General features: G+C 43.1%; 1 protein-coding gene across 2 annotated transcripts in view; it reads left to right on the top strand.

Moving 5' to 3' along the window:
* MAP3K21 (mitogen-activated protein kinase kinase kinase 21) overlaps positions 1-22,633 on the top strand; it is a 60,212-nt gene that overhangs the window by 1,712 nt on the left and 35,867 nt on the right. For both annotated transcript variants that reach the window (XM_058696166.1, XM_058696168.1), the window contains exon 2: positions 16,747-16,927. In XM_058696166.1, coding sequence (XP_058552149.1) covers positions 16,747-16,927 — 181 coding nt within the window. The remainder of the gene's footprint in view (positions 1-16,746; positions 16,928-22,633) is intronic.

Genomic DNA, 22,633 nt, shown 5'->3' on the forward strand with positions numbered 1-22,633 from the left:
CACGTACTTGAAATCTTGAAGACCTGGCCTGTGTCCTTTACTTTGTTTATAAATCAAGATGGATTTTTCTAGCTGTCCATAGAGAACTGACAAATGGGCTAACCCTGAATCCTGTGAAATTTCACCTTATAAAACTGGGAATGGCTGTTGAAACTTGGTTCTTTAGCATTGAAGATCCCGTCATATTCTTAGGATGGGATGAAATCTTGTGAAAGATTAAAGATGCAGCCAGAACTGGCATTGGCCTACTGCAGCTGCCTGTCTTTCAACCTGGTAAAACCTGCTGGGACAGGCGCTAACCCAAACGGAAACATTGTCCTTCCCCAAGTCTGCAGAAAAAAGAGTGACAGGAAGAAATGATGTATTTGTTTCATGTGTGTGTGGATTCTTTTTCCTATTCAGAATTCTTCCGCACTGAAAGTTATTTGAAAACGACCAATATCCGACTTTCATTATGGGACTCAGACTATTTAAAGCGTTGGTACCTGCAGGCAAGCATTGGATAGTTTGTTTTAGCTTTTTTTTTTTTTTTTTTTTTTTTTTTTAGGACTCCTGCCAACCCCCGATACAAATTATAGTCTTATAGTTTGCAACTACTCAAGTGTCAGAAGCAAATTCAAACAAGATATGGCATAGAAAAATGGCAGTGGTCTTGTGTTCTGAGTTTGGACAGAGGTCACATGGAGAACCTAGGATTATTTACTTTTGGCCTACATGTTACAGTAAAGACAGCACAATTTTCAGTGTACTTACTTTTGTAAATGCTTCAAACCTGACAGCGTTCACTACCAATTGGTACTTATTTCCTGGAATATGCTTTCCTTGAAGGATAGATAGGTCTAACCTGCTGCCACAGAACAAGGTGTGTGTGCACAGTCTATGGGTTCCATAAGTTCTCTCCTCGGTGATGTCCTGCAAGTCCTTATCTGCTGGTTATTTTCTGCAAAACCTGGTATTTTAAGGACAGCAAAAAAGAACATCATTGCTTGCTCTGCCTGGGCATTTGCTGCAGTTCTGTGATACACGTGGAACCTGCCATTCTCCAGGCTTACTTACCCTGTTGAAGGGCGTCAGTTACCAATGCAGGCAAACAGTTTGGGTTAGGTTGATCCTTAGATCAAAAAAGTAAAGGGCCAGTAACTATTACTTTGCATTATGCTTAGTTTGTCTTGTCTTGTTGGATGGTGATAATGCTTGAGGTCTTCATGAATCTGTTCATAAAGGTAGAGTACATTTGCTAGTATTTGTCAAAGCATAGATGGGGAGAATAATCCATGTTTTTATATGAATTAAAATCTTTCATAGAGCTAATACTATTCAGTAGTAAAAAGAAATAACATGACCCTGGAATAATAACATGGTTAAGTGGTTTTTAATGACAGCAGGAAACTTGAACAGCGGCACATAGACTCCTGCACAGGAGTGGATGTGTCATTTGGACGTGGTTAGATGCTGCAACTTAGTTTTTGAAAGCGTTTTCACTCTCAGAATAAATTGCCAAACTTCCTGGAGCATTTTAATTTCTGTAACTGTCAGGCAAGGCTGTCTTTGCTTTAAATTGTTGTACTTTGAAAAAGATGTGATTGGCTTGGTCGTTAGCCTAGCCAAGTACTTGTTACAGTAGGACCATTGCTATAGTTTTTAAATTACTATAATGTGGATATTTTTAATAGGTCCCAAAATGTGCAAATCACAGTGCCTAGCACATTGCCTTATCCTCACTTTCTGGTCTTATTTATTCAATGAATAAATGCAGATACTTTGGGAATTCTCTTGTGATCTGTGAAGCCATAACTTTTTTTTTTTTTTTTAAGTTTATTTACTTTGAAAGAGAAAGAGAGAGCATGAGCACAAGCAGGGTAGGGGAAGAGAGAGAGAGAGAGAGAGAGAGAGAGAGAGAGAGAGAGAGAGAGAGAATCCCAAGCAGGCTCTGCACTATCAGCATGGAGCCCAGTGCGGGGCTCGAACTCACAAATCACGAGATCATGACTTGAGCCAAAACCAAGAGTTTAACTGACTGAGCCACCCAGGCACCCCTGAAGCCATAACTTCTTGTTCAGACGTTTGAGTGTTCTCAAACGTGAAATTCTATTACTGTGTGTTTTGTTTGAATTTATTGGTTATTTGCTAATGGTGGTAGTGAGTTAATGATAATGTAAACGAGGTTTTAAAAATCAATATTGAATTTTATCTTCATTCTGGAGCCTACAAAGAGCCAGTGTAAAACTACCTGGAACCAAGTTAGTTGAAATTATTGTTTAAAACAAATGTTTAAATTTGTCATAGGAAGATATGGCTTTTGTTTGGTATTTTTTCTTTCCTCTTTTCTCATTGGTCTTTTTAAGTTTTATCATATATTTGAGGTGGAGTTTGTGTTGAAATCGTAGCTGTGTTGTGTTGGAATCAACTACTTTGTTCCTTTTCTAACAGCCAAAGATTGAAAGTTGAGCCAAATTTAGCACGTTTTAAGCATCATTTATGGTGTTAAAACATGCTAGGCCCTGTCACTCCTGGGGTGCAAAGCGTGTGGAAAATGCCTTGCCAAGTCTGTATGCAACAACTAGAGAACAGTATGAGGCAACATGAGGTTCCTATGAACTTGGCCAGTTTTCCACCCATGCAGAGAAGGGAGAAAAATCATTGAGCGTTTATTCAGTAAACCTTGAGCCCTCCCCCTCCCCTTCCGCAGTCACTGCTGGGCCCTAGGGACACAGTGGCAAACCCGATGACAATATCCCTGCTGGCACAGGACGCAGCCTAGCAAGAAAGAAAGACGGTAGCCATGCAGTGGCAAATGTGAGTGGGTACGGTCAAGAGGATTAAGCATGGTGATAGCAGGCAGTGATGGGGCGGAGGGGGAGGGTGTCACTCAGGTGGTCCAGGGAAGCCACTCTGAGGAGTGACACAGAGACGTGGGTGAGGAGGAAGCATGAGTCAAGCAAAGATCCAGGCAAAGGGACATTGAAGCAGCCCTGAGCCTCCCTTCCCAGGGAGAGGGGGGAAGACCGGGAGGCTGAGGCCGAGGGTCGAGCAGGGGTAGGCATGGTGGGGCTTGCGGCCGTGACCCATGGCGGGGGGGGGGGGGGGGTTCCGCTCTGAGTGCTGACTGTCTGGAGCCTGGAAGCATTCTGTGCAGAGGAGTGGTGGGATCCGATGGTGTGTTTACAGGATGACTCTCGCTGCTGTGGAGAATGGACTTGAAATTGGCCCACGCGGAGGCTGTGGAGGTTGCTCCTGCCAAAGAAGGCATTGGTTTCACCCAATGGAAGTCGTTTTCAGGGAAGTTACCAAGGAGGAGTGGAGACAAACTAGTACAGTACGCGAATTACTGAGGATTGCTTGAATTATTAGGATTGAGTCTGTGTTTTGTTTATTCTGGCGTGATTCAGGATTGAAGACAAGATTATGTGGCATAATTTATGTCTGTCGGTTCGTTTTTTAATACTGCTTACCGAGTTGTGGTGGTGGTGCTCTTAGCAGAAAACAAATATCTCGTGAGAAACTGAGCCACAAATTTTGGTAGCTACTTGCTTTTATACTTTTCATTTCAGCGATTTTTTTTATCCTGATTTTTTTTTTTTTTTTAGCCTTCTGGGGAATCATTATTACATATATTATCTACAGTGGCATTTACAATCAATAAGTGGGCATACTTAGATTTATTACCAAGTGCAGTTTAGAGCTCTCCCTAAAACAAACTACAAAAGGAATTTTTTTCTTTTCTTTCTTTTTTTTTTTTTAGTTTTTCTTATTAGTACAGTGTAAATAAAGGAACTATTTGAGAAAATTATAGGAACTGTCATCTCCAGATAAGGTGCTTAAATAGCTCATCAGAGTGATTTGGAGGAGCTATTAATTACGCTATTATCAGTTAAAAGACACGCATCTTCTTCCTTCTCTTGTCTGTTCTTTTATTCCAGACGTGTAGCTTCATGCCACAGCCTCCTTCTACTCCAAGGGGCGCAGGAAGATGAGTACAGATACCCCAATGGTGGCAAGGGCTAATCTCATTCTGAAACAAACAAAAAAAAAAACAGGTAAAGGATATATTTTTAGAAGAATAGCAATGATGAAGGGTCCCCACATCTTCCCCTACCATTTTCAGACTTGCATATTAAAAATAACTAGGCCATGGGGCACCTGGGTGGCTCAGTTGGTTGAGCATCCGACTCCGGCTCACGTCATGATCTCACAATTCGTGAGTTCGAGCCCCATGTCGGGCTCTGTGCTGTCAGCAACGAGCCTGGAGCCTGTTTTTGGATTCTGTGTCTCCCTCTCTCTGCCCCTTCCCCGCTCATGCTGTCTTTCTTTGTCTCTCAAAAATGAATAAACGTTAAAAAAAATTTTTTTTTTAATAAAAAAAATAACTAGGCCAGCACTCATTTTTTTATAGCTGTTAGGGTTGGGGGGGGGGTGGTGTCAAGTATTTGGTTCTGGATCATGCAGGCTGACTCCACTCTATGCATCTGATCAGATCATGCTTGTAGTCGTTGTCAAGTGGATCAAAGCCTAGTGAAGGAAAGAAGAGAAGGGAAGACCACTCCATCCATTTCAGAAGGTGTCTGAAAGCCCTGTTTGCACTCAAGGGTTGAACTTCTCCAGGACAGCGTAGCTACTGGCGGGAGCATTGCCTTCCACCTCTGTCAGACCTGGGTTCGATTATCAGTGTTGTCATTTAGGAGCTGTGTGACCTTGGGCAAGTTGTATAACCTCATTGAGCCTGAATTTCTAGATTTCTGATACGGTCTGCTGAATTCCTCTCTTGGATGCAGACAGAGTCCTGGAGAGGAAATCTGTTTGATGTTTCTTTTACTCATCAAAGGCGTTTGTGGAAAAACTGGCATGAAAACAAAGGACATTTTTAGGGAACCCAGGGTAGTCAGGTGTAGCTAGAATGAAGGGCAGTCAAGGAGTTTCGTGGGAAGGAAACAGGCATTCAGCACGTGGCCAGCAGTGAGTGAGGGCCTTGAACGCCATACTAACATGTTCAGACTAACAAGAGGCAGCCATTAAAGGTTTTCAGGAAGAACGTGGTCTGGTCGGCTGAAAGATTAACATTTGTACGGAAAAAAGAAACACGAGCCTGGGATAATTTGCTTTATGACTGTCCTATCCTAGCTTATCAGCAGGGCAGTAAAAATTAAAATACTTAGACACTGGTTTGACGTAAATTGTTTATCATTTATGACTGGAGCCTGGTTTTTATAATCACTGTTTATTTGGTGAGTTAGTTGAGAGCATTTTCTGTCTCTGATTCACTAGAGTTAGGAAATAGTGACCAGATTTACCATGCCAGGCTGATGATTTTCATTCCAAGTGTCAGTGACTGTCCCCAAACCCTCCCCAGCCTTGAGGAGCTCCCAAAAGGTGAAACACCTCAGTAAGGAATGTCAGGGGGCAGAGCAAGGGTTCCTACACAGGCTGGCAGAACTGTGCTGGTTTTATTTGGGAGCCTGAAGCAGATTTTTACAGTTGACCTCCAATCAGTATGAATTTAGTTATTTTTAAAAATTCATCTTGGGGTGCCTGGGTGGCTCAGTCATTTGGGTGTCTGACTTCAGCTCAAGTCATGATCTCGCGGTCAGTGAGACTGTGCTAACAGCTCAGAGCCTGGAGCCTGCTTCAGATTCTGCGTCTCCCTCTGTCTCTCTGCTCCTCCCCCACTCGTGCTCTGTCTCTCTCTGTCTCTCAAAAATGAATAAATGTTAAAAAAATTTTTTTTTTAAATTCATCTCTCTTGGGGCGCCTGGGTGGCTTAGTCAGTTAAGCGTCTGACTTCAGCTCAGGTCATGATCTCCTGATCCGTGGGTTCGAGCCCCACATCAGGCTCTGTGCTGCAGCCTGGAGCCTGCTTCAGATTCTGTGTCTTCCTTCCTCTCTGCCCTTCTCCCACTTATGCTCTGTCTCTCAAAAATGAATAAATGTTAAAAAATTTTTTTAAATCATCTCTCTCAAATGCTGCTTCATCTCAAGTGCTTTAACTAAGCAATGGCCCTGGGGCATCTCAGTGGCTCAGTCGGTTAGGCGTCTGACTTCAGCTCAAGTCGTGATCTCAGAGTTTGTGAGTTTGAGCCCCACGTCGGGCTCTGTGCTGATAGCTCAGAGCCTAGAGCCTGCTTCAGATTCTGTGTCTCCCTGTCTCTCTGCCCCTCCCCCGCTGATTCTCTCTCTCTCTCTCTCTCTCTCTCTCTCTCTCTCTCTCTCTCTCTCTCTCTGTCAAAAATGAATAAACGTTAAAAAAAAACAAAACAAAAAAACCACCTAAGCAATGGCCGTAATAGGAACGATGGCTCACACTTATCTAATGCATCCAAAGTACTGGCACTGCCCAAACCTGATTCTCATTTATGCCTCACAGCAACCTTTTGACTGTCCCCATTTTACAGATGAAGAAACTGAAGCCAGGGTTGACTTGCCTTTGTCAAGGTCCCTTGTTGAATCCAGAGCCTCTGATCCCAGAACTTGAGCATTTATCTTCTCCATCTACTGCCTGGATGAACAGTTCTCAAATGTTTATCATCAGGACCCCAAAGAGCTGTTGTTTACGTGGGTTATAGCTACTGATATTTACCAAGTTAGAAACCTGAAATGATAAACTTAAAAATATTTAATAATAGGGGCGCTTGGGTGGCTCAGTCAGTTAGGTGTCCAGCTCCAGCTCAGGTCATGATCTCATGGCTCGCGAGTTCGGGTCCCGTGTTGGGCTCTGTGCTGACAGCTCGGAGCCTGCAGCCTGCTTTGGATTCTGGGTCTCCCTCTGCCTCTGCCTCTCCCTCTCCCTCTCCCCTGCTTGTGTTCTGTCTCTCTGTCTCTCAAAAATAAACATTAAATTTTAAAAAAATATTTAATAATAGAAGAATAGCAGACCCATTACATTTTAATAAAGCATTTTTAATGCGGGGGAGGGACCTCTTATTTTCCAAGACAAACTGAGAAAGGAGAGAGCGGCATTGTTTTACGCTTTGGAAGCCACTTTGTGGCTTCTGCAATCTCTTGCCACCGTGAGGATGCCCAGGGACCCCTGGGCCATACTTTGAGACCCTCTAGGCCAGACGATTGGTTCTGTTGGTAACGAATGGCACTCTGGAGCAGCTGTTCGTACGCCAAATGTGGTATCGGAAGCTCCTCGTGAGCTTTTAAAAAGTAAAATCCCTGGTCTCGTTTTTGGATGTTCTGATTTAGTTGACCGTAGTCGGCAACAAGCAATGAATTTTCTTCTACCATTTTATTTCAAACATCTTGAAATACGCAATTGAAGGAACTTTAAGCGAGCACTTATACACTCTCCTGCCATTAATGTTTTACTAACTTGCTTTAACACAAATTTAACTCTGTCCATTCATTAATCAATCTGGGCTTTCGATGCAGCAATATGTTTTTTAAAAGGCTTCCGGATGATTTCAATGCGGCACCAAGTTCGGGAATTGTTCAAAGGGCCAGATTTGTGGGTTCCTTCTTGGTGGTTTTCTGGGTTGATCTATAAATTCTTCCATGAATACACACTGCATCTCAAATCCAGTTCACTGTCTGATGAAATTGGATGGTTGGTCATAGAGGACACCGGGTGAGAGTCTGGGTGGCTTCTTCTGGGCTTGTGTCTCTGGGGAAAGGAATATCTTTAAGCATTTGGCCTTTGACGTTGGGTGACAAATAGTGTCCCTGTGGTGTCGGAGGTCTGCACCCTGACTCCACAGCTCACCAACTGTGGGCTCACGGGCACTGACTTCCTGAATAGGGTGATGTGAGGATAAAGCGAGATAGTGTACTCCTGGGGTCGGCACCCTTTTCCTGTGAAGCCCCAGACAGTAAATATTTAAGGTCTCTGTTGCAGTTGGTCAACTCTGCTGTTGTAGCTGAAAGCATCCACAGACAGTATGTAAACAAATGAGTGTGGCTGTGTTCCAATAAAACTTTATTTACAAAGTAGACATTGGGCTGTCTACATGGGCTGGACTTGGCCCATGGGGTGTAGTTTGCTGACTCCTGGCATGTGTCAAAGCGTTGAGGAAGTAAGCTGTAAGACACAGTGTAAGTGTAAGCTGGCCAGGAGACTCGTTTTTGTATGTTACTTAGAAATACTTTGAGTGCTTTAAATACTTCCCAAAGTTGCTGTGCGTGAACTCCTTGATGCCTAAAAGTTTTCTACAACCTTAACATCATTATTAGTCATTCTGCGGTGCATAGTATCGTGTAGTCATGTATTTATTCATCTTGGTTGGGGGGAGGGTCTTTTTGATTTGGCTAATTTGCTTGATTGGGACGAGCCAGCGGCAGGAGGACACAGTCTGGAGCTTTGTTCTCTGTACAGGTGCTGCCATCTGGGTGCTGTGGCAGCTCTGCTTGCAACTTGGGTTGATAAGTTGAGGGTCAAGGAGGAGGCACGAAGAACTGTGTTGCTATTGTAACCGTTTCACCACCGGGTTTCATTCCTAGTCCAGTTCTCTGAGCTATTGGCCAAAGACCAAATCACGTGCCATCTGGGGGAGAGTCTTGACCGCACGTAGGAATGTTTGAGTTCTTCCTGGCGTAAGGTGATTTGAAGGAGCGCATTGGGTTTCAGCTTTTCTGCAAACGTTGAATCCAATAGTATGAGATATGTGACTTTCTGTTCACTAATATGTCAGTGTAGCATATGGCGGAAGAATTCCTCCCTCCGTTTGCTTTGTCACCTACTTTGTGAAAAGACCAAGGTGACACAAATACTGAGCTCGATTTTCACACGATGAAATGTAGGAAGTTTTCTCATTCAAACTGAGTATCGTATGTGTCCAGGAAAGGGGCTGTACGGTGGCTTTTGGATTGGGCGCCAGAGCAATGAGAAACTCTATTTTCGCTGACCACATCTGCATCTTCTTTATAGAAGTCCATCTTGTATTCAGTAAGCTAATGCACTCTTTTATGCAGCAGTTATTTATTGATTGTGGACTCTATGCCAGGAACTTTCCGAGAGGCTCTTGCTGTTCAGTAGTGAGCAAAGCAGGAACGCATTCCTCCACTCCTGGAACTTCCATTCCAGTAAAACAACGCAGATGTTAAATAATAAATCATAAAGGATGTAGCATGCTGGAGAGTTGATAAACCTCAGTTTGAAGAGGGTGAATCTGTTGAGGTGAGAGGTTGAAGTTTTAGGTTGGATGGGTAAGGAAGGCCTTCCAGAAAAGGTGGGTTATCGGGAAAACCTGAAAAAGTGAGGAAACGGGCCATCTGGAAAAGAATACTCTCACAGAGGGAACAGAGCCTGCAAAATCCCTAAAGCAGGAGGCCAGTGTGGCAGGAGAGGACTGGAGCAGAACAGTAGGTCGTGAGGGGGTGGAGACAGGGTCGTGTAGGTCTCCCAAGACCTTTGACTTTACTATGACCCTGGAGGGTTTCTCACTGAGAACTGGGATCTGACTCACCTTGTAACAGGACCTCACTGGCTGCAGCTTTGAGAACAGATGGAAGGGAAACCAGGGCAGAGGTAAATACTTGGGAGTCATCCGCATGGAAATGGTATTTAAAGCCCTGAGGTGGGCTGAAATTATCTGGGGAGTGAGTAGATAGAAGGACCACAGATCCAAGACCCTAGTCCTGGAGGTCTGCAGTAATTAGAGATCGGGGAGATGAGCAGGAACCAGAAAAAGGAGCGGCTGGCAAAGAAAGGGAGCCCCAGGGAGCGGGGGATGCGCCGGAGGTCAGCGAAGAACACGTTTCAGAGGAGGACGATCAACCGTGTCAAATGCTGCAGACGGATAGGAATTCAAATAACCGTCCTGTTGTAATTCTCTGTAGAACAGTCTTCCTTTCCTAATACTGTTCCAGGAGTGTGGAGGTTGACTTGGTTTTCTGCGGTAGCAGCTGACCTCACGTGAGAAAGCTTGTAACAGTTCATCTCCCTCACATTCATTTTCCCCCCTTACACTAGGTAGCCGTTCATTTAACAAATACCTACCGAGCATATAAAAATGCCAGTTGCTGTGTGTGCAGCATAAGTAAGTAAGTAAATAAATAAATAAATAAATAAATAAATAAATAAATAAGGTGAACCAGCTGTAAATTCTACCCTCCAGTCACTTATAATATCATCAGAGAGAGGAGAGGGACAAGTACGAGAAGACCTTAAGTGTAACGAGAGCGGCACTAGAAAGTAGAAACTTCTAGCTGAGGTCTTGCAGGAAGAACCCAAAGGCCGTTATTTACTGACTCCTGTGCGATCTGAGCAGGAGAGTGAGGGACTTGTGCTTTTTTTTTTTTCTTTCTTTTTTTTTAGAGAAGGGAATTGGAGATTCCAAAAGGGTTATAGACTTGGAAGTGGTCTCCCAGTGGAAGGCAGTGCTGGTGCCCTGATGCTTATGAAAAAGTGGGGTGCCTGCCCCATGTGGTTTTTATGGAGGGGAGGGCATTCCGTACAGCAGGTGCTAGGGTGCTGTGCTGTGTTTTCCAGAGGTGGGCACCAGTGCCCAGAATTGTTAGGATGCGGGGTTCATTTTAGAGGGCACCAGAAGAACTGGAAAGGTCATTTCAGATGAGGTCCAGAGGGGGCTTGAAGGCCAGGGGGAGATTTTAGATTTGCCTCCGCAGATCTAGGAGTGGCCGAGTGGTGTGTGTGTTGGGGGAGGCGACAAGGTGCCAGTGGGGGAATAGATGGAAAGAAATGTGTGCAGATGTGGTCCTACTTGGTAAGCTTAGAAAGTCATCACTTAATCCCTCATAGACGGTTGGTTTCGGACTTGAAATTCGCAGTCACCTTCCCTAGGCTGACAGAAGCAATGTGTATTAATGCTATATTCTTTCACGCTTTGATTTTGTCAACCTGTTCTCTTTCTTAGGACTTTTGTTTTGATTCTACATTTCTAGTTAAAGATTAATTGAGACTACCCCATTTGGCTCAAATGGAATTTGGACACAGCAATCCCATAAGTGGTGAGAGAACAGAATGGATACAGTGTAATTGCTTTTTAAAAAATATACATTATATGCGATAATTCCGAAAATAGCAATGTGAAACTTCAAAGGAGCCGGAAAAAATCAAGTGCCTCGTGGTCGAATAAGTAGACTAAGTACAAGGTTGTAAAGGCTGATTGTTCACGAACAGGGCTAACAAGGGTCAAAAATCTTCACTCAAGTCTCACAAAAGGGGGCTCAAACGCTCGTCGCTAGGTTACTAACAAGAATTTGCCATTTCTGGGGCCAAAATGTATTCGCCTGGTCCGTACATTCTTCTGGTGGCTGGCTGGTGTGCTCCAGACCCTTCCCGGGGCATGGCAGGAAGCGGAAGCTGGCCGCCGGCCTTGAGGCCTTAGGCTGATACCTGGCCAGGTGCCCGAGTCCACCTGTCGGGACACTGGCTATTTTTGGTTTCGGTCACTTTGCCCAAAAGATAAGGAATTTCAGGAATTCTGCTGCACACCTCTGAAACAGAATCCAGAACAATGGGCCTTTCATGGAAGTCTAAACGTTTGACATTCAGAATGTTATTTTAACTTGTTTTCTGTTCAGAGTGTGGAGGCACTTAGCTCCCATGGAGACTTTGGACTGGAGGCCGGGTGGGGGGAGGTGCCCTCAAACCTTCACTACAGAGGCTGCTCAGGGCACATTCAGCCCTGACATTTACTTAGAATGCAATCAGTTTTAAATTCTTAATTTTTTTGACATTTTATTTAATTTTGAGAGAGAGAGACAGACAGAGCACAAGTCGGGGAGGGGCAGAGAGAGAGGGAGACAGAGAATCCGAAGCAGGCTCCAGGCTCCGAGCTGTCAGCACAGAGCCCGACAGGGGGCTCGAACCCACGAACCACGAGATCATGACCTGAGTGGAAGTTGGAAGCTTAACTGACTGAGCCACCCAGTGGCCCCTAAATATTTTGTTTTTGGTTCTCACTGTTCTGTTTTCAGTTATTCTCAAGGGTTGCCAAGGCTTCCTGGGGTCTGGGAAGGTACAATCATCTTTATGCCCGTTTTCATCAGTGCTCCCTTGTGCCTTCCAATGTGGATGTTTGTAAAAGTGAAGACGTGTGTGAAAATGTCTTAGAAGCCAATGTTTTATAGGACTGCAAGCCATTTTGATTATTAATTTGGGGTCTTTTTGGTGCTAAGAATAACCATTGTTTAAAAGTGAAATTAGTGGCATTAGAAGCAGAAAAATGAAATACTGCTGATAAAGTAACTAACTTGGGTTTTTGGTTTGTTTCTGTGGTTGAAGTATTTAGGGTTTTAAGGGATCCGATATTTATTTTTCTTGATATTCGTGGGGAATAAAGAGTGAGAAGTAAATATACCCTAAGCTGATGTGGGAGGAAGGAAAATTAAAAAACCCATCTCTAAAGCAGTCTACAAAATGAAATTTCTGGTTGTTTTGCCCCCTTCTTACAACCGGTAGCTTTCTCAGTAGAAGCTTTTGCCGAAGACTGGGGAAGTAGCCCACAGACAGAACCTGAGATCTGGCTCTGTGTTGTAGGCGCGTGCTCTTGGATAACATTTCTAGACTGTACACTCGGGATAATGACTCCCACTCCCTAGAATAGTGTAGAGATGAACTGACTCTACATAGGAGAGGCTCTGTAAATGGTAGGCAATTGTCTTCGTATTAGCACTGGTGATAATTATCATTAATATCAGCTAGTCCATTGAGCATTCATTGTAGAGGGTACTTTGTTAGGTGACATTGGGGGATACAAGGGAAATCTATAAAATTCATTTCCTAGGATTAAGTAGCTTTGCACGTAAGTTAGGGCCATAGGTCTCAGGTGAAAAGATAATGGACAGAAGAACATGATATGTGGATAATGGATGATTGGAAAGATGAAATGGTCATTATCTTGTAGGATGCTCTAGAAGGTTTTCCTCCAGAAGCTGGACCTTGAGAATAGGTATAGTCTAGATGGAGAGAAGGAATAAGAGGCTATTCCAAACAGAAGGGAGTCTCTCCCCCACCCTTCCATCCTTCACTATATATATAGTACAACATCGAATTTAAAAGTAGGGAAAATGGTAGAATTTTGGTCTTGCTGCTCACCGTCAGGTCATGATCTCATGATTCATGAGTTAGAGCCCCGCATCGGGCTCTCTGCTGTCAGCGCGGAGCCCACTTGGGATCCTCTGTCCCCCCCAACCCCGCCCCGCACCTCCCCCCTCACACCTGCTCGCTCTCTCTCTCTCACTCCCCCCCTCCTCTCTCTCAAAAATAAAAGCCCTTAAAAAAAAATAAATCTAGTGTTGGCTCTCTCCATTTGCATGAACTCTTTGACTTTTAGGACTGTTTAATTTTGTAAACATTTGATGATATGCAGATAAAATGCAAATCCACTGCAAAGTGAAATCTCAAGTCTTGAAAAAGAGTCGAGGTTCCCTGAAGTCCATGAAGGTGATTTTGAAAAACTTACTAAAAACATTTTCAAACCCATTGATAAAGGCTGTGTGTGTGTGTGTGTGTGTGTGTGTGATCTTTACAAAATGCTATGTTCCAGTCGTCTTAGCATCTGACGTTCTCATCTCTTGCTTATTGCGACCTTATGGTGTACCTTCTGCCCCCATTCCCATGACAGGCAAAGAAACAAAAGTGCAGAATCCAAAGCAAGCAGTCTGGTCCTAGAGTGTGCACGTTCTTCCTCGCTGCGCCAGACCGCCTCCACCGAGATCAGTTGATAATTAGCCACTGATAGGAAATCAGAAAGAAAAGAATGGTCACCTGAATGGAGAGAGATTTCTAAAGGATAAAGGAAGCTCTTGTGAAAAATTGATAAAAGCTGTCATCTGAGCAATGTGGTTAGTAGTTAGGAGTGTGTTTCCCTGGGTCAGACTGCTGGAGCTTTGCTGCTCCTTTAGCCACCTGACAGATTACCCAACACCTGTGTCTCAGCCTCCTTATCTATAAAGTACGGATAATAAATAGATTCTACCCATTGCACTGCGGGTGTGGATTTTATGATTAAAATACCCGTAAATGAATCTGACGAATAGAAGGTACTTGGTAGACGTTCGTTGTTCTTGTAACTGTTTGGGAAAATGGTCCTCTTTATGATCATGTTCTGCAAATCAAAAAAGAAGAATGTCTTATGCTGGTCTCGGTGTTGTTTGGATAGTTGATTCTAAAAGACCTCCATACATACTTGTTTTACGTTTATCCCTTTAAGAGTTAGCACATGGTTGCAACAATGTTACGCAAATGTCCTTTTTTTAAAAAAAGATGAAATGGAATTATTTTCATTTTGGTTTTCAAGGTAAAACCTGAGTAACAATCCCCCCCCCCACCATGCCCTGTTTACTCTGAAATTTGATTACTGTTTAAATGGATTCGTTCTGTTGCTTTGTTTTTTTTTTTTTTTTTTTCAACACTAATTATCCTCTGATAAGGCCCATCTCTTGGGATTTTTGTGAGGCTTGAATGAAGTAATGGATGTGTGCAAGCTGTATGGGAAAACTCAGCACTTGTTAGGGACTCTCTTATTTGTTGTTACTTCTGTTAGGCGGGAAGGGCACCTGCAAAGGGCAACTATAACAATGTGCGTGTTTTGTTCATCTGTAAACGTGAAGCACCTGCCTTGAAGAAGACCAGACGCGGTGTGGATAACATGAGTATGAATGTGAATTGAGCGTGTCTGTCCCCTTCTTCCTCTTCTCCCTCCCAACTTTCTCTCTGTCTCTCACGCCCTCTCTTTTCTTTCACTCCCTAACTCACACACTCGCTCTCTCAGAGCTAGTAGTCTAAGTGGAGAAGTCAGAGGTGGAAACAAATATTTCTAGTACCCTATGTTTTATAAGGGCCGTAATAGAAACACAAGGTTCGTGTGAGTAAGGGTGGGGGAGTAATTTTCTTTTGCTTGGAGGTATTTGGAAGGTTCCACCAAGAGGACACTGTGGGGGCTGGATGAGGAGTGTAAGTGGAGGAGACACATACAGAGGAAGATGATGTCGTCTGCAAGGTAGGTTGCTGTGCAGAGGTGGAGCTCTGGTGGCCCACATGTTGGAGTGTGGACATTATCTCTGAGGCATCGGGAATCACGGGAGTTGGTTTTTGCTTTTTGCTTTTTGTGTCATGCAGGTTTACCACCCTGTAACTTACATACAGTAAAACTCACCCTCTGAAGGAGTTCAGTTTGCTGAGTTTTGACCAATGTGTATCATCCTGTAACAACGACCGCCCCCACCACCAAGATACAGAATTGGCATGGCCCCAAAAAGTTCTCTTGTGGAGCTTAGCAGTGAAGCCTATGCCATCAGCCTCCGCAGGCACGGATCTGATTTCTGTCCCCTTTCCAGAATACGAATGGAATCATAGTATGTCACCTTTCACGTGCAACTGCTTTCACTTGGCGTGATGGTTTTGAGATTCATCCACGCTGCTGCCTACATTGGGAGTTTGTGTGCAGAAGGTTTAAAAATAAGGGAACGCTGTAACCCTTTAGGAAGGTGAATCTGCTGGCAGATGCATTATCCTGGCCGGTTAGGACGATTGTAATTCTGTGGCAGGGGAATTGGAGAAGGTGGGGGGTGGGGGGTGGAGGGGCTGCTTTGGAAAAAGACCAGTGGAGCTACAAGGCAGATGGCAGGTTTTTAAGGAATGAGATAAGTTGGCAAAAACAGTAGCTTTAAACTCTTCCCCTTGTAGCAGATGGGAAGGAGGAACCGGGTAAGCAGCTACATTAGTGTCACATGGAAAACCTCAGGAACGTTTCGGCATGGGTACAGGCAGAGGGAAGTCAAGCAGGGGGAGAGAAGAACCCCAGGTTCTTCAAAGGGCAGGGTGTGCGGGGTGCAGGTGGGGAGAGACTGAGAAGCATGTTTGTTTCAGCTACTGTTACACGAGAGCTCAGGGGCCGATTCTGGCAGTGACCTCAGCTCCTGGAAGTTGCTCTGTACATTCTGTATGTTGACAGGAGGCTGAGGGCTAGGAAAAGCAGCATCTGCATAATATTCATCTCAAGCTTTTACTTTTTGCTCTATTTTGAGCTTCAGTAAAGCAACACAGTTCATCAAGTATCTTTAGGAGTTAAAAACCTGTAAGCATTTTGCAAATTTACTATAAGATAGTGTTTGCTAGTAACGATTTAGGGTGACAGTCCCTCTGTTTGCTGTGTTTTTTAATACATTCAGTAGATGGGGCACCTGGATGGCTCAGTCAGTTGAGCGTCCGACTTCGGCTCAGGTCATGATCTCGCAGTCCATGAGTTTGAGACCCGGCTCAGGCTCTGTGCTGACAGCTCGGAGCCTGGAGCCTGCTTCAAATTCTGTGTCTCCCTCTCTCTCTGCCATCCCCCCCCCCCCCGACTCATGCTGTGTGTCAAAAATAAATAAAAACATTAAAAAAATTTTTTAAACATTCAGTAGAGGCTCTGCCTTTAGATCAGGACCTACCTTCTAGGAAGAAAACAGTGTATTCTTTTCTTAAGGGGGGCGGTTGGGGGGGGGGCGGAACTCTCACAGACTTCTGATCCTGTGATACTTCAGTAAATGTTTCTTGCCCCTAGAAATCATTTACTTTCTCATAAAAGGAAACATTCATAAAGAGTGCTAAGCTGTGTTGTGCCTGTGGATTAAAAAAATAAACAACTTGTCACTGCAGGCACTAACGAGCCAGTAAAGGTTATGACATAGGTGATGGAAGTAAGGCAAGGTGGTAAAATACAAGCCCATTTCTCACTTATCTCCCGACTGCGGTGAAGGTTGTATCTTCAATACCAAAGAAACATTGGGATCAGAAAATTAGAAGAATGTGAAAATACTCCACCTTTGATTCTTTTGATTCTTTTTTTTTTCTTTTTTTTTAAGTTTTGCTGCTCGAGAAGATAGAGCATGACAACATCTGCAATAAAACGTTGAAGATCACAGACTTCGGGTTAGCGAGAGAATGGCACAGGACTACCAAAATGAGCGCCGCGGGCACTTACGCTTGGATGGCCCCGGAAGTCATCAAGTCCTCCTTGTTTTCTAAGGGAAGTGACATCTGGAGGTGAGCACCAGGTCTTGCGCGATAGCAGACGTCTGCAGAAACTGGTTGGTATGCTTCCTTTAAATGATCCCAAAGTATTCAGCACCTGAGCATAACAGAGAACACAGGCCTTTTTTGAAGATTTCATGGTTTGGGTCAAGATGTAATCACAACAGAACAGGTAACTTGAGGTTTTTTATCGTCATGACTTCATAACTTGGTAGGAGAACCTTCTCGTTAAATCCGAGGTTTGATTAAAACTGATTATAACTAGGGGCGCCTGGGTGGCGCAGTCGGTTAAGCGTCCGACTTCAGCCAGGTCACGATCTCGCGGTCCGTGAGTTCGAGCCCCGCGTCAGGCTCTGGGCTGATGGCTCGGAGCCTGGAGCCTGTTTCCGATTCTGTGTCTCCCTCTCTCTCTGCCCCTCCCCCGTTCATGCTCTGTCTCTCTCTCTGTCCCAAAAATAAATTAAAAAAAAACGTTGAAAAAAAAAAAAACTGATTATAACTTGAACTAATAGTAATGCCTAGATTTTGTAAGGCTCGTCAGTAAAGAATAGTATATTGTTACTTTTTTTTTTAAGTAAAATTTTGGTTTCTCATGATTTACAGACAAGAGTAGCGTGGAAGGAGTTTGAGAAAATAATCGAGATCTGCTCCTTCATTTTATAGATTGCATCAACTAAAGATTAAAGCTTCCAGTTTGAGGATGGAGGGCTGGACCGGATAGGATCCCAGGTTAGTTAGATTCTCCATTCAGCTATGTCCGATTGGGGCATGAAGACATTATCAGTAATAGAACAACAAAGAAAAATCAGTATGTTTAATAGCTACGATGCCCAAGAGCTAACTTGCCTTTATTTAAAGGGCATCTTCTGTAGCTAGCATTAAAATTCTAGATTTTTTTTACTGTTTTGTAGCAGTTGTTTTAGATATAATTTGCATGTCACACAGTCTGCCCATTTAAACTGTACAGTTCAGTGGCTTTTAGTATATTAATAGAATTGTATATCCATCACCACAGTCAATTTTGAGAACATTTTCATAATCCGAAAAAGAAATCCTACGCAGCGCAGCCATCACTCCCCACACCCATCCCTCCCAGCCCCAGGCAACTGCTAATCTACATTTTGTCGCTTCAGATTTGCGTATTCTGGGCATTTCCTATAGGTGCAGTCATACGACCCGTGGTCCTTTGTGACTGGCTTTTTTGGTTAGCCTCATGTTTTCAAGGTTCAAGTTGGAGAATGAGTCAGGATATCCTTCTTTATTGCCAAGTAATATTCCATTGGGCAGATTGCCACATTTCATTTGTCCGTTAATCAGTTGATGGGCTTGAGTTGTTTCCGCTCTTTGGCGATTCCAAATAAGGCTGCTATAAACATTTGAGTTGTTTCCGCTCTTTGGCGATTCTGAATAAGGCTGCTATGAACATTCATGGACAAGTTGTTGTGAGGACATAGGTTTCAATTCTCTTGGGTCTGTACCTAGGCAGGAAGCCGCTGCACCATGTGGTAACTCCGTGTGTGGTCATCGTTCGAGGAGCTCCCAGACCACTTCCCAAACCACTTATTTGCACCCACGATCAGTGTATCCGGCTCTCGACAGCCCCACATCCTCACCAACACTTGTTGTTCTCGGACTTTTTGACTCCAGCCATCCTCGTAGTTTGCAAAGTGACTAAAACTCCAGTTTTTTTACACAAGAAAAAACTCAGGCCGAGAGAAGAGTCACTTGCTAAGAGTTTGTATCTGTTTGGTAGCAAGACCGCGAGTAGAACTCAGATCCGACTTCCAAACTGGGGATCAACAAAAATTGTTTTCCCCCTGTCATCACTGGATGCTGCATAAATTCCTCTCTCCGATTCACACATCCCGTTAGTGGCAGAGCGTCTGTTGGTAGAAGTTCCAAGAAAATTTCTTTAAAGCTTATTCTCCGCATTTTCAGTATGACCTAACTGTTCTACTTATGGCCTTTCAAAAATTTATCAACTGCATTAGGGTTCCAGAGTGTCTTAGGACCGTTTTTGGAAAACACAAGTGTTTGAGTCTCATCCCTTACTTAATAAATTAGACTCTCTGCTGGTGGAGTCTGAGCAGACGTTTCCCTACAAAACATTAAATGTGCTTTTCTTGATTGACCCACGGTAGTTTTTTGGCCATACGATAATACCAAAATACTTCAGGGAAACAGGTGATTCTTGTGGGAGATTGTACTTCAAGACTCTAGAAACTGATACATACACCAAGGACCAATTTTATATTCAAAGTAACATTACTTAAGACTATAACCCTTCCATTTTGTGTGCTTCTTTTACAAACTGTGTGATTACAAGCTGTATAAATGCTGGACTATCTGTATAAATGCTTTATAGCAACTTTTCACCTATTGTAAACAGAGAAGAATCAAGAGATAAGCAAAAAGAAAAGGAAAAAAAATCTAAAGCTAGCCAAAATAGGGCTCCTTGAGTCCATATACTTCTTGGACACATCTTCTCTCAAAATCTGCTTATATCTAACTCTGTTTTACATGTTCGATGATCTGATTTTCAATAAAAGCAGCTAGCTAGAAGGGGGAGAGGGATGCTAAGCTGGTAAAAGTTGGCAGCTGAAAACAAAGTAGGTGATAGGAAGAAAAACATGAAGTGCTACGGAAAGGACTAGAAACTGCTGACCTCTAGAGCCACCTAGTTGTGGAACCAAACATCCCCACACACCTGCAGAACGCATTAATACATCAAGCATACTCTGAGTCCTTGGATGTCAGGATGCGGACGGGTGGGAAGGCCCCCTCTCTGAATTTCGCATTCCTTTGCCTTAGAATCTCCTTTTATAATATTCCCGTAAAAATAGTTTCATTCAGGGGTGCCTGGGTGGCTCTGTCGGTTAGGCGTCCGACTTCGGCTCAGGTCATGATCTCATGGTCCGGTCCATGAGTTTGAGCCCCACGTCCGGCTCTGTGCTGACGGCCCGGAGCCTGGAGCCTGCTTCAGACTCTGTGTCTCCCTCTCTCTCTGCACCTCCCCCACTCGTACTTTGTCTCTCTCTCTCTCTCTCTGTCTCTCAAAAATAAATACTAAAAAAAATTTTTTAAATGATTTCATTCAAGAGACATGACTTAACTCTGTGCAGTAGACTAGCATTCTAGCATATTGATGAGTACGTTAACTAGTGAGTGGATTGATCATCTCTCGCAGTCCTTCCCCCTTACTGGCTATTACACCGGAAAGTAACTTAGACATGTTGTCATTGAATTTTCACAATATCTTCTGCGATCACTGCACTTCCACAGAATAGGTAACCAAGACACTGAGATGTTAAGAAATCTCCTCAAGGTTGTAAAGCTGGTAAGTAGTATTATACTCACATCCCAGGCCTGGGAGCCAGACCCCTGCTACCATCACTCTGGCTCATCAGGCCATTGAACTCTCAGGAGACAGCCTTATTTATACTGTATCCTACCCATTTGCAGCAGACAGAAGCATATGCATTACATTCTAAAGATAGTCCCATTGAAATAGTTCCATTTCTTGACATCAATTCTTAACATAAGCCCTCTGCTCTCCAGAAAAAGGACCTGTCTTGAATTACTCCTTTGCAGAAACTCCCAAGAAGCAAAGTTATATTGTTGTTCTTGTTTGTTTTAGTTTTCTTATGTGCTAATGAGAATAGCAAGATGTGGCTTTGAATTTAGACAGTTTCCAGTTATTTTAAGGTTTTTGTTTTTGTCTCCTGCTCTGACTTGATTTTTGTTGATTGGTCTATAAAATTTACTTCTTCTTGGAATTAAAGTATCTCTGCTAATGCACCATAATGTAGATAATTTTTAAGGCACCAAACAGGTCATTACCTTTGGAAAATACTGGTTTCCACTTAATTGCTAATAGTTATGGCATTATATAATTTACAAGTACTGCATTATATATTCCCCTTTTTTCAATATAAAACAGTATATATATATATATATATATATATATACAGTATATATATGTAAAACAGTATGTATATATATATATATATATATATATATACAGTATATATATATATACAATATATAAAATAGCTTTGGGATGGCAGAACAGATATCGCTATTATTTTATAGATCAGCTAATTCACAATCAGTTGTTAAGGGCTTTGTGAGTGGAGACACAGCTAGTAAGCAGTGATACTTCCGAAACTCAACTCCAGTCTGCTGAGTCAGGATCCAATTGTCTTTCACTGGTGCCCTGTTCCTCGGCCTCAGGAAGCCCTGGACTCAGGGGCCTCGGGACTCAAACATCTTTACTTAGAGCTGGTAGAACGTCAGCTGGAGGATGCCCAAGGCCCCATTGATTGGGCACATTCCACCATGGCTACGTTCTTATTCTGAACGTTTTCGGTATAGTGTCTAGAGTCCAATAGACACTAACAGAGAAGTGTGTAAATGAGAGGTTATTGTATCCGGGATGATCTGAGCCTGGAGTCCAGAGAGTTTCCAGCTTTTTGCAGACCACGCCTTCATGAAGGGCTTGTTCTATTATATTTGTGATGCTCTGAGTCCCCCGCATCTCTTTAGATCAGAAAATAATCTAATGAGACTCAGAAAGCAAGTCCAAAGCCAAAGTTAAATGCTTTTTTGGTGCTGTTCTGAGCTGTGTGGTCTTTTCTTTAGGCATATTTTTCTACCTTCTGTCTGCTGTCTTTAAAACTATGTCTACACGTTATATATAAGCAACAAACATAAGAAATGAGAATCAAGTTACCACTCTAAATTTCAAATATTTTTTTTAAAACATAAAGGTAATGATTTTTTCAAAGATTAGAAAAGTAAATAGGACCGTACTTGTTATGTCAGTAGAATTAAAAAAAAACAAAAAAACATGACCATCCCTTACCTGGCTGTGTGTTTCGATTTAAAATCAAATGGGATGTCTGGAGTGGCTGATATTTCATGTATTAACAAAAGCTAATTTGTACTTCATGTTTTGCAGACTATAAAGGGAAACTAAGGTACTAATGGATACAGAGTTACAAAAAAGAGATGTTTTGTCCCACTAGTGGGCACAGGGAGGCCCATGCTGATTTTTTTTTTGGGGTTTTTTTTTTGTCCATTACTTTTAAGCAATATGGTAGAAATATTAGGAACACAACTCTTAAGATATAAAGGGAGAGGCAGAAAGATGAACAATTTCAAAACAACCATTTAAAAATAGTCAACATGGTTCTATCTAAGTCCTATGGTGCATAACATGAGATTTTTGTGGGGCTAATGTCTTCAGTGACCTGACAATCCTCAAGAGGTTTAATCCTGGTGTGGAAAAATGAGATAGAAGGAGAAACGTCAAAACACCACATCAAAGTGTGGCCTGGTTCTGGATCCGTTTAGTTCAGTTATGTACTGCTTCTATGCTTCCTATTCATTATATAGTTTTAATTCCTGTAAATTAATGCATAACTGATTTCTGGGAAGGTGTGTACTTGTGTGTGTTTAAACGGGGTTCAGTGGAAGACCCCACCTCGCACCTTGGAATACGTGCCACTAAAGGGTTTGTTGGAAGAGAAGGGTCTTTTTTTTTTTTTTAGAGAGAGAGTGCATGAGGGAGGGTGGGGGCAGAGAGAGAGGGAGAGAGAGAATCTCAAGCAGGATCCATAGCCAGCGTGGAGCTCCACATGGGGCTCGAACCCACAAACCATGAGATCATGACCTGAACCAAAATCAAGAGTCTGACGCTAGGGGTACCTGGGTGGC

The sequence above is a fragment of the Neofelis nebulosa genome, chromosome 13 (assembly GCF_028018385.1).
Source record: "Neofelis nebulosa isolate mNeoNeb1 chromosome 13, mNeoNeb1.pri, whole genome shotgun sequence".
In the NCBI taxonomy this organism is placed as follows: Eukaryota; Metazoa; Chordata; class Mammalia; order Carnivora; family Felidae; genus Neofelis; species Neofelis nebulosa.